General features: G+C 34.3%; 1 protein-coding gene across 3 annotated transcripts in view; it reads left to right on the forward strand.

The window, feature by feature from the left end:
* Window positions 1–13043, forward strand: part of SMCHD1 (structural maintenance of chromosomes flexible hinge domain containing 1) — a 161865-nt gene that overhangs the window by 107381 nt on the left and 41441 nt on the right. For all 3 annotated transcript variants that reach the window (XM_012746148.3, XM_020282427.2, XM_012746149.3), the window contains exons 33-37: window positions 419–534; window positions 1891–1955; window positions 9194–9281; window positions 9896–10027; window positions 11121–11273. In XM_012746148.3, coding sequence (XP_012601602.1) covers window positions 419–534; window positions 1891–1955; window positions 9194–9281; window positions 9896–10027; window positions 11121–11273 — 554 coding nt within the window. The remainder of the gene's footprint in view (window positions 1–418; window positions 535–1890; window positions 1956–9193; window positions 9282–9895; window positions 10028–11120; window positions 11274–13043) is intronic.

Raw genomic sequence — 13043 nt, forward strand, 5'->3', positions numbered from 1 at the left:
TGTAGGAGACAGGTGAGCAAATAATTTTATTATAGTGTGGCAGATGCTAAATCAATAGAAATTAGTTTTTGCTTTACATAGGCAACTTTCTGAAAGACTTCTGTTTTCTTGCATGCTAGAACTTAAAGGATTAGCAGATTGTGAAAATAAGAGAAGAGTATGTTAGCAGCAAAGATATATTTGTTAAACTTTCAAGGGGAAGCCTTGATACCCAGACTTGGCACTAAAGAATTGTCTGTTATGATTAATAAGTCTTACAGATGAATTGTTGGGGTATCCTGTTTAAAGAAGAGTTTTATTTTCTTCTTCATTAGAAGTTTATTAACATTTAAATAAGATACATGCTTTAAGACATACAATTAACTGTATCTATTAATTGAACTAGAAAAGATAATTTTTTAAATATTTACCATAACAGATTTTATGATTACTATTATTTCTGAAGATGACAGTATCATTAAAAATATTAATCCAGCATGTATTTCCATGAAAATGTGGAGGCTGTCTAGCGTTGGGAACCGACCACCAGCAAATGTAAGTCATGGAATGTAAAAATACAGTGTGTATATATTTGAGAAATTTATCCCATTCCTTGGAATTTAAAAAAATTACATCAGCATATGTTTCAAAATTGTTTCATCTGAAGGACAGTAGGACTAGACAAACACCATTAAATATTATGAAGGGATAATACAGAAATATAGAGTTATGTGATAGATAGTCTACAGGGGAAAGAGAGGAAGAATGGGGAGAAGAACAGGAGGGTCTAGAGCAATGCTGTCCAAAGAAATATCACACCTGGTATTTAACTTTTCTAATAGCCACAGTAAAAAGGTAAAAAGAAATAAATAAAATTAATTCTAATGTTGTTAACCTAATATAGCAAAGTTACCATTTCAACATATGCTCAATATTATAAAAATTATTAATGAAATTTTACATTCTTTTATCTTACCAAGTCTTTGAAATTTCTTATTTTCCAGCTTTTATATATATATTTTATTTATATTTATTTTTTATTTTTTTATTTTTTTGAGACAGAGTCTCACTCTGTTGCCCAGGCTAGAGTGCCTATGGCATCAGCCTCGCTTACAGCAACCTCAAATTCCTGGACTCAAGTGAACCTACTGCCTCAGCTTCCCAAGTAGCTGGGACTACAGGCATGTGCCACTACGCCTGGCTAATTTTTTCTATATATTTTTAGTTGGCCAATTAATTTCTTTCTATTTTTTTAGTAGAGACGGGGTCTCACTCTTGCTCAGGCTGGTTTCGAACTCATGACCTTGAGCGATCTGCCCGCCTCGGCCTCCCAGAGTGCTAGAAATACAGGCGTGAGCCACCATGCCCTGCCTTTCCACCATATCTTAATTAAGACCAGCCACATTTCAAGTGCTCTACAGGCACATGTAGCTATTGACTACCATACCGGACAGCACATTTCTGAAATCTTAAATTCGGAACTATATCTTAAAGCTTGTAACAGTGTCTTGATTTAATAATTCACTTCAGCATTTATGGTTCATTTTAATCATCTGTTTCAGAAACTAGCTTGTTAATTTAACATTCTGAAAGTTTACCATTTGAGCTACCTGAACCCTCTTCCTTAATTTAAACCATCAGTCCAGTCAAGCTGCAGCTATGTTAAAATAATATCACCATGGAGATCTGTTATGTGCCCTTTAATAATGGGATGCCTTTCCACTGTGACTCATCTCACATTGTGCCTTACATATATTACAGAGATATATACATGTGTGTGTATACTTGTCCATAAACTCTAAATGTGATCTGGATTCACACTTTCAGTTCAGGAAAGTTTTTACCCTAAGTATACTATGTTTAAAGTTTGTCAATTTTCCTTTCCCTCTTCTCTCTTACTCCCCTTTCTAGGCAGAAACATTTAGTTGTAATAAAATAAAAGATAATGACAAGGAAGATGGCTGCTTCTACTTCAGGTATTTCTCAAGTCATTTCATATTTTTATGCATGTTTTATTATAAAAAGTAATTCAACCTTGAAGATATTTGTGGGCTCACCAAGGGAAAAGTAATTTATGATCAAATAGAAAATGTTAGTTTCTCTAATTTTTTGTCACAGATTTTTGGGAAAGATTGTTTTGTTTTTAACCTTCATAATTTAGTTTGGGGGAAGATTGTTGTGATGGATATATTAGCATTTGAAGCTATCAAAGTGAGAAGAATTTTTTTATGATGTCAGAATACTTTATAATTTATTATGGGAGAGATATCTATAATTCTAAGATCCTATGAAAAAACATTAGACCAGCTTTCAACATTTATGTGACTTTGAGCATGTTGCTTCTTCATTCTGGACCTCCATCTCCAAATCAGAAAAAGATTACATTTGTTCAGTGCTTTTTCAGAGTAACTGGTAAAGGACCACTTTTTGTTATTTTTAAATTCTCTGTTACAAACTGATGCTTTTTGTTTAATTTTTTAAAAAGTCCACTGAATGTGTACTTGTTGAGGTAATGTCACATTGCTAAAAAAGTTTCTGAATACTTCGAGTTTTGTAATTTTCTGTGACAGACCAGTAACAAAATGTTCAGACCAGGCCCTGTCCTTGTACCATACTTTGAATAACATTGTTTTTAGTCTTTTAGGTATGTTCAGATTATTACATGGGGCTGATTTAGACATCCTAAAAGGAGCATACTGCTTTCATTCAGTCTGTTAACTTATCTTTCAGTGTATGAAGTCTACTAAATGTGTGAGAATTGGGCTGTTTCATTTATTCCAAAATATTTACATAATTTTTTTCAGTTGAATCCTGTTTTAGCATTTGAAGGCATCAATTTGAAGAAACCTTTTAGTAAATATTTTAAAAATAGTCATATGTATTTTGAAACTACAGAGGTGTTGGTTGTACAACAATGTGAATGTACTAAATGGCAGTGAATTTATGCCTTAAAATGGTTAATTTCATGTTATGTGAATGTTACCTCAATAAAAAAATGTATCACCTACACTGTCAGTATAATAAAATATCTTTATATATGTTGGATATTTTTGAATGAATGAACATATTTGAGTTCCTAATCTGTGTCAGTAACTGTGTTTAGGGTTTTGCATATAATCTCATTAAAAAATTTTGTTTTTTTTTTTTTGGAGACAGAGTCTCACTCTGTTACCTGGGCTAGAGTGCTGTGGTGTCAGCCTCACTCACGGCAACCTCAAACTCCTGGGCCCAAGCAATCCTCCTGCCTCAGCCTCCCGAGTAGCTGGGACTACAGGCATGTACCACCGTGCTCAGCTAATTTTTTCTATTTTTAGTAGAGACAGGGTTGCCCTCTTACTCAGGCTGGTCTTGAACTCATGACCTGAAGGGATCCTCAGGCATCAGCCTCCCAGAGTGCTAGGATTACAGGCATGAGCTACCATTCCTAGCCTTAGTCTTTTAACCTTTTAAAAAGTGAGGTAGAAAACCCATAAAGTACAAAAAACAAGATACGCAACTTTGATTTTTTTCCAGAGTGAATATCTGTGTAGTGACTACTGAAGCCAAGAAGCAAAAGATTATTATCTTCTGTTTGATTTGTCAAAAAAAAAACAGAAGAAGTAGTAAAAGATTGCCATTATCATGGAAGCTCTATCTCATGCCTCTCCTAGTTATCACCTCCTTCCTTCCAGCATGCTGTGCAAGTTGCACACACACTCATGTAGATCACACATACACAGCCACAGACTCTCTCCTGACTTGGTTTTCTTTAGAGTTCTGTTATCCAAGCACACATCCCTAAAGTCTCTGGTTTAATTGTACCCATTTTTGAACTTTATATATATAATGTGTTCTTTTTTATATGACTTTTTTCACTTAGCATTGTGAGGTTATTATACGACATATAGCTGTAAATTTATTGTCATTGCTGTATTGAAGTCCACTGTGTGGACACTACCATTTTCCATTCTATTGTTAATGGCATTCTCAGTTTTGGGCTATTACAAATAATGTCTGATAACACTGGTACACCTGTAGAAGTGAAATTGCTGGATCATATATTTAGTGAAATCAAACATAGATGTGTATGTTTAACTTTAGTAGCTGCTGCCAGTTTTCCAAAGTGTTTTTACCAATTTATATTCTCATCTGCAGCATATGAGAGTTCCTATTGCTGTATATCCTTACTAACATTGTTTAATTTCTTTTCCTTTTATTTTATTTTTTATTTATTTATTTATTTTGAGACAAGATATCTCTCTTTTTTGCCTAAGCTACGAGAGTATAGTGGTATGATCATAGCTTGCTGCAACCTCAAATTCCTGGGCTCACTCAATTCTCCTGCCTCAGCCTCCCAAGCAACTGAGACTACAAGTACGCACCACCAAGCCCAGCTAATTTTTCTTATTTTTGTAGAGATGGGGTCTTGCAGTTGCCCAGGTTGGCCTTAAACCCCTGGCCTCAAGTGATCCTCCTGCCTCCGCCACCCAAAGTGCTAGGATTACTGGCATGAGCCACTGAGCCCAGCCCAAATTTTGGTGTTGTCAATCTTTTTAGGTTTAGTCTTTTGGTGAATATGTAGTGGGATGGCATCAGTCTTAGTTTAATTGGCATTTTTTTTCTTCATATGTTTATTGGCCATTTAGATTACCTTTTGTGACATGCCTGTTCAAGTGTCTTACCAACTTTTGTATTGAGGTTATTTTCATATTAATTTGTTAGGAGTTCTTTATGTATTAAGGAGATAAGCCCGTTTTTAGACATCTTTGCTCACATTTTGACTTTCTTTTGTACTTTCTTTATGATAATCTTGAACAGCAGTGCTTAATTTTTATATAATCATATGTATTCAGTTTTTGTATATATTTCAAATATATTAGAAAATAACGCATACTCTGCATTTGAGGTAGTGTTCTATACTGCGTTATGTCAAACTTGCTAATCATTTTGTTTAATATTTATATATCTATTGATATATATATATATTTTTGTTTGTTTGCTCCATCTAACAGTATGATAAATCTCCCAGTATGAATGACAGTTTTTTTTTTTTGTTTTTTTGTTTTTTTTTTTTGAGACAGAGTCTCACTTTTGTTGCCCAGGCTAGAGTGAGTGCCGTGGCGTCAGCCTAGCTCACAGCAACCTCAAACTCCTGGGCTCAAGCGATCCTCCTGCCTCAGCCTCCCGAGTAGCTGGGACTACAGGCATGCACCACCATGCCCGGCTAATTTTTTGTATATATACTTTTAGTTGGTCAATTAATTTCTTTCTATTTTTAGTAGAGACGGGGTCTTGCTCAGGCTGGTTTCGAACTCTCGACCTTGAGCAATCCGCCCGCCTCAGCCTCCCAGAGTGCTAGGATTACAGGCGTGAGCCACCGCGCCCGGCTTGAATGACAGTTTGTATGTTTTTCCTAGTGTTTGCTTTACATATTTTGAGGCTTTGCAATTAAGAATATACAGAATTAGATTGTTATAATATTTTCTGGCAAATTTAATCTTTTATCATTATGAAGTACTCTTTTTCTCTAGTAATGCTTTTTGCCTGAAAGTCAACTTTGATAACCATATACCAACTGTTCATATGAATGATATGCAAAAACTGTTAGTGATCATGAGGGTTAGTGTTTGCATAATATATTTTTTCATTCTTTCGAGTGTATGTTTTGCATAATGGCATTATAGTTTCTTTCTGATAATCTTTGTCTTCTAATTGAAAAATTTAGGTCTTACCTATAATTACTAATTCACTTGTTTTGGGATCTGCTATCTTAGTGTTTTTTGATTCAGCTATACTTTATTCCTTTCTCTTTCCTGTTTTCTTTTTGATTTACTGTTTGTAATTGTCATTTTCTACTCCTTAGTAACCTGTTATACAGTCTTTCCACTATTCTCTCATTTCCTTAGAGAGTACAATAACATGCATACTTGGCATACCAACATTTAGTAATAATTTGTATTTTTTTTTTTTTACCTTGAACAGTTCATGGATCTTAGAACAGTGAATTCCATTTTCCTTCTCTCAACTTGTAGGCCTTTTTCTTGTGTGTGTTAAGCCTACGAAGGCATTATTATTACTGCTTATAGTCAATGTTCATTTAGATTTACTCATTTGTCCTTTATGTTAATCTTTTTTTCCCTCCCAATAAAGGAAATTATTTCTACTTTCTGTTAATCTTGAACTCAAGGCTCTCAAGGCTTTCATCTGGTATTATTTGCCATTTAAGGAAATTCCTTTAGTATTTCTGCTGGTGATGAGTTTTTACCTGGAAATATCTTTATTCCATATACTTTCATTTTCACTGGGTATGATATTCTAGGTTGGCAATTTCTTTCCTTCCTTCCTTTCCTTCCTTTCCTTCAAGTCAGAGTCTCACTCTGTTGCCCGGACTAGAGTGCGGTGGCATCAATCTAGCTCACAGCAACCTCAAACTCCTGGGCTCAAGCGATCCTACTGCCTCAGCCTCCTGAATAGCTGGGACTACAGGCATGTGCCACCATGCCAGCTAATTTTTTCTATATATAGTTTTAGTTGGCCAATTAATTTCTTTCTATTTTTAGTAGAGACAGGGTCTCCCTCTTGCTCAGGCTGGTCTTGAACTCCTGGCCTCAAGTGATCCTCCTGCCTCAGCCTCCCAGAGTGCTAGGATTACAGGCGTGATCCACCACGCCCGGCCTAGGTTGGCAATTTCTTATAGTACTTTTTAAGCCATTCTTCATTATCCCATCATTCTTTTGAGAAGTTAGCTGTCAGAGATGTTCACTTAAAAGAAATCCTTTACCCTTCTATGGCTGTTCTCTGAGTTTTGCTTTCAACAGTTTTACTATGATGTGCCTGTATGTGGATCATTCTTTTGTATCCTGCTTGGTTTTCATAGGCTTTGAATTTTAAAAATTTGCTTTGAACTATCATCAGTTAACTAATTCTCTGTTCAGTGTCATCTAATTTGCTAGGAAATCCCGCATTGAATTTTTTGTTTGGCATTTTCAGTTCTATAACTTGCATTTAATATTTATAAAAGTTCAGTTCTCTGTTAAAATCTTTAACCTTGTATCACCCCCAATAATAATCAGTTTATTAAAATCTGCCTAGCATTCCTTTAGCTCTGTTTTGATTGTTTCTTGCTTTCTGTTGATTTTCATTCTCTTGCTTCTTCATGTATCTGGTTATTTTGTTGTATCAGGCATTTTATTTATGAATATTTATAAAAATAATTGAGTGTCTAGGATGATATGTTTCCCCAGAGAGGATTTACATTTGCTTTTGTCAGTTTAGGCCATTACCAGTCTGTTACCACTTCAGTCCGTTTTCAGAGACTTGAGATGATTCAAAGCTGAATTGCATTTCCCTTCAGAGTCTATCTGCTTTAGATCTGCCTATACTGCTAGCATTTGCTTCCAGGAGTAAAGTGTCCTTAGATGTGAAGCCATCTCCCAAGAGCCTCCATTCTATCTTATATTCTACTGAGTTATTTTTACTTTAGCTTGTTGGCTTTTGAACATCTTAAAGTGTATGTTTTCTTGTATGGCTGTTTTCATCAAGAGGGGTTGGCCTGCCATTTGGAAGCAAAAGTCTTGTTTTAATTCTTACTGTAACTTTCTTAGGAATTATCCTTTCAGAGAAAACAGCATAGAAAAAGGTTAAGTAATTTTCTTCAGGATTGCATAAATGTTACAGTGCTGGGATTTCAATTCAGATGTGTATTCAAAGCCGGTGTACTTTGTACTACATTGAGCCAGTATTTTGAGAATACGAATGCTATGCCAGAGATATCTTGGGGATCATGAGCCACATTGCACATGTCAAGGTATACCATGGAACATCATTCATATTTCTTTGTGGTCAATAAAGTGCTACCGGAACAGGCTAGTAAGTGTCTCTTCTTGGGCACTAAGTACCTTACTGATAATTAAATTATAGTAACTACCTAGTATATATAAAGTAATATTTATTTATTTTTCTATTCTTTATATGTTTACTCATCAAGCATGTATTGAGCATGTACGAACTATGCTTTCTATTAGGAACTAGAATTCAAAAACCAATTTTAAAAAATTTCTTGTCTTTGAGAAGTTGATAATGTCTCTATGTACATGCAAACAAGTAAGCTACCATTCTCACTGGAAGTGATAGTAAATAGGAAGGATTTGGGGAAAGGGTCTTAGAAAAGCTTCTTAAAGAGATAGCCCTTGAACTTGATTTAGAGGCAATGAAAACCACCCACAAAAATTTGTGCCTATTGTTTATTTCAGAGCTTGATCAAAGGAGGTGTGAGTTATAGTGAAAAGAAGTAAGTAAGTAGTTTGGCAGCCTTAGTTTCAGTTTGGTTAAATCTCTAGTGTGCTGGTAAACCAGTTCTCTTGAGGAAAAAAAAAAGGCCCTGATTTGTACTGTTTGCTGATTTCCATGGTATAAATATTCCCACCATGGCGTATTTCAGGGTACCAGTGATTTAACAGCTGGCTCACAAAGTTCCTAAATATTTAACAGTGGCCCTGGCCTGGTCCACTGCTTACACCTGTAATTCCAGCAGTTTGGGAAACTGAGGCCAGATGATTGCTTGAGGCCAGGAATTGTGGTGTGCATCTATAGTCCCAGCTACTCGGAAGGCTGAGGCAGGAGGATTGCTTGAGCCCAGGAATTCAAGGTTACAGTGTGCTCTGATTATGCCACTGCATTTCGGCCTGAAGGACAAAGTAAGACCTTGTCTCTAAAAAAAAAACCAGAAAAACCAAAAAATATGTACCAGCTGGCTTTTTGAGCCCATACAAGCTGGCTCCTGCACCTAAAGTTAAAATATTTAGAATAGTACTTAAGTGGAAAATAAAGTCACATAGAAGATCAACAGGGTGTCCTATAATTTTGAAATAGAAAACTGTCCCTTGGAAATTTATAATGTAGAAATGAAGGAAAATTTACTTGACATACAGTTTAGCATTTTTTTGTGTGTTTTACTACTTTCTCAACTTTATATTCCTATTCTTCCCATTTTTACCATATCCAGAACCTTTGTTCTAGATATTTTGTAAAAATGCACAGGTAAGAGGGACCTGGATGAAACCATTAATATGCAAGAAATATTTGTGGAATGAATGAAGATGAATATAGTATTAGTTATTCTATTCTTCTTACTCATTTACTTTTTGTGAAAGGAACAGAAATGTTGATGCTTTGGTTTCCTTCGCCCTTTATTTAAAAAATTATCAATAGTCTTATCTGTTTCTTTTTAATTTAGGGATAAAGTAATTCCTAACAAAGTGGGGACATATTGTATCCAGTTTGGTTTTACGATGGATAAAGCAAATATTCTCCACAGTGAACAGGTTTGCTTATTTTCTTTATAGTCCACAGTTAGCCGTACATTTTCTTGCTTAGTTTATGAATGAAATGTTTAGTTTAAAAGTGAATTAATTATTGGGTTCATAGTATAAATAATTCAATTTCTAGGAAAATTAGGATATCTTTTAATTTGTTCAATAATTGGACCTGATGCAGTAGTCCCTTTCCATCTTTCTTTTTATCAAGGCTCAGTAAGCATTTTAGTGTATAGCGTGGTAAAAAGGCTCATGTCAACCAGACTTGAAAAAGCTTCAATTAATAACATTTCAGCTATTAAAATTCTAGATAGTTAAATTCAAGGTAGTTTTAACATACATCATCTCCATTTAATATTGTCAGTGTACTAAATTTTTAAAAATAACCTATATGTTTTAATGCCCCTAAATTTTTTCTTAGTTGGTTATAAACATTCAGAAATTAATCTGACCTGGCTTTTATTTTGAATTTTAAAAGTAAGTTGGTTACTTTTAAGGGATTAATGGAAATAAACTTTAGAGGGTAACATTTCATTTAGTATATGTCATCATTGTCTTCCCTTCCTCTTAAATACTAAAGTGTCAGTAAATTGTTAATCAGAATGCTTCCTTTGTTTTATAAGATTATAGTTGATGTTCTACCTAATCAACCTGTGAAGTTAGTTCCTAAAAGTCAACCACCTACACCAGCTGTTTCTAATGTTCGCTCAGTTGCCAGTAGGACCTTGGTCAGAGATCTACATCTCAGTATCATGGTAATGTTTATTTTCTTCTAAAACTACAAAGGGTAACAAGAAAAAATTAATAGAGTACAAAATGGTTATTATAGAGTTATTGGTTGTTATAGAGTCAGATCAATTATTCACTTTAAGGTTATATGGAAAATTTGTGCAGATGAACTAAACATTTGTAAGCATCTTTGCATTTGAGTACAAAAATAGAACACGTAACATTATACATAAAATGAATACAGATATTATACCAGGAAGAGCTGATTCAAAATGCAGAAATCTACCTACCTTTCCTAATACATATCTTTAGTCCCCTATTTCCTGTATGTATTGTGTATATATATTAACTATATTGATTCTTAAATGTCCAGTTCACTGAGAAGTCAGAAGAAATTAAGTATTTTGAAGAAATCTGCTGTGATAACTGATCAAAGTTAAGAAAATCAGAGCTCCTCAAAGCTGCTGATTACCCAGAGAGTAAGCAGCAACAGCGCTGCCAAAGATATTAACAAAAACATTAAAACACAATAGTGGGACTTCACCTATCTGGAAAATTTGCCTGGGGGGATACCTAACTACTTAAAGTTTATTTTCTTGTTTTAGACAAGTGGTTCTTCTTCCCCATACATCTTTGGGGTAAGCAGTTCCATGGAATTGTTAATACTACAAGGGTCTTTGAATTCATATAAGCACCAAATGTCTGAATCATATAGGCTATTTCACAGATACAAATCTGTTGCTTTTCAAATGTATACAGATGCTTAAGTTAATAAAATAATTATTATAAGGTAATAATATCCTTGTTATTAAATACCTTTTCATATCAGTAAGTGCTAAAAGTACATAAAAAGGTGAAATTTAAGAATAGGAGTTCTTGTAATTTAAATCATTGTGTTGGATAGAAGTTTCTGGTTCTTTTATGATTTCTGAAACTGTTTGCTGCCTGTGGAACATTTAAACTTAGAACTGAATTCTGTGTTTAGATTAACAAGTAGGATAATTGAATGTTTGGGGCTCTATAAATAGATGTCTTATTTCTGATCTGTACATGTTTTTCTCTGGGTTTAATCTTCTAACCAGTTCTTCTGATTAGTTATTTTCCATTGTTTATTTTAAGGATGAATACAGCAATCATACTGGAATTGATTTGGTTGGCACTATTATAGCTACCATTAAAGGTTTCAATGAGGAAGATACTGATACCCCACTCTTTAATGGGAAAGTTAGAACACTTGAATTTCCCTTTGTGAATGGTTCAGCTGAAATTACGGTAAAGTTTTATATTTTTTGGTAAATAAGATTTCTGTATTTAAACCACCATATTTAAATACCTTTTCTTTTGTATGTATAGTTATGAAGATGCTCCAGTCATGGCACTAAATTGGAAAGTCAGTAGAAATATTTTGTGATCTTACTCTAAGCTATTACAAATTGAACCCAGGATCATTAGTACTATTAATAAGACCCCCCCCTTTTTTACTATAGGATGACAGATAGCTTTCTCTAATTCTACTGGTTTTTAGCTTTAGTGATAATGTGATATTCATGTTTTATTGAAAAACTACATTATGTGGATAGAAACAGAATAAAACATAGCCCAAGTGAAAACAGCTTATCTTTGTTCATTTTTTTCTAAAATGAAAATAGTTTTATTTGAATTAAAAATATGCAGTATAAGAAACTTCATAAATAATTTCAATATTGTCACCTGTCAGATAATGATTAGCAATTTAGTGTATAACATTTAAAAGTCTCCATATATATATACTACTATTGCCTACACACCATGTGTGTATGATTTATATACATAAACGTTTATATTTGGATATAAAATTTCATTAATAAGGCCGGGCGCTGTGGCTCACGCCTGTAATCCTAGCTCTTGGGAGGCCGAGGCGGGCGGATTGCTCAAGGTCAGGAGTTCAAAACCAGCCTGAGCAAGAGCGAGACCCCGTCTCTACTATAAATAGAAAGAAATTAATTGGCCAACTGATATATATATAAAAAAAAATTAGCCGGGCATGGTGGCGCATGCCTGTAGTCCCAGCTACTCGGGAGGCTGAGGCAGAAGGATCACTCAAGCCCAGGAGTTTGAGGTTGCTGTGAGCTAGGCTGACGCCACGGCACTCAGTCTAGCCTGGACAACAAAGCGAGACTCTGTCTCAAAAAAAAAAAAAAAAAAAAAAAAATTTCATTAATATAACTGTGCTTTTATAAAAATCTTTTCTCATTCAATGTATCTGATATATTTATCAGTAAAAATAAGCCTACATCATTGTGTTAATGACCACAAGTTATTCAATCTGTCCTTAGTGAAAATTTAGTTAATTTCTAAAGTTTGTTTTTATCAGCAGGGCTTGCATAAGCTTTCTTCTACATACATATGGTCTTCATATCCATGGGTTCCACATTCATGGATTCAGCCAACTGTACATCAGAAATATTGGGGAAAAAATGGTGTCTGTGCTGAACATGTGACACTTTTTCTTGTCAGTATTCCCTTCAGTATTTATACATAGCATTGTAGATAGTATGAGGTATTATAAATAATCTAGAGTTGATTTAAGTATATAGAAGGGTGTTCATAGGTTATATGTAAATACTATGCCATTTTATGTGAGGCACTTGAGCATCCTTGGATTTTGATATCCATATAGGGGGTCCTGGAACCAATATCCCATGGATACCAAGGGATGACTGTATATTCTTTTGCATATGTTGATTATTTAAGAAATTGCTGGAAGCAGAATTTGCTGGAGGCAGGACATGCACCTTTTAAGCCTTTTGATAGTTATTGCCAGTTGCTCTGTATTTCCACCAGAAGTATGTGTCCATCCTAATCATACGAACAGTTTTAAAAATTCTAACCAGATTTCCTATTTAAAAAAGTGTTCTTTGTTATTAGTAAGGTTGAACATTTTTCATGGTTTTGATCTTTGTAGAATTGTGCACTGACTTTTTTCTTTTGCAATGTTCATCATTTTTTTCTTAATTATATATTAAAGATCTTAATATTCTTTTGTATATAAGTACTTTTTCC

Source organism: Microcebus murinus, chromosome 17 (assembly GCF_040939455.1).
Source record: "Microcebus murinus isolate Inina chromosome 17, M.murinus_Inina_mat1.0, whole genome shotgun sequence".
NCBI lineage: Eukaryota > Metazoa > Chordata > Mammalia > Primates > Cheirogaleidae > Microcebus > Microcebus murinus.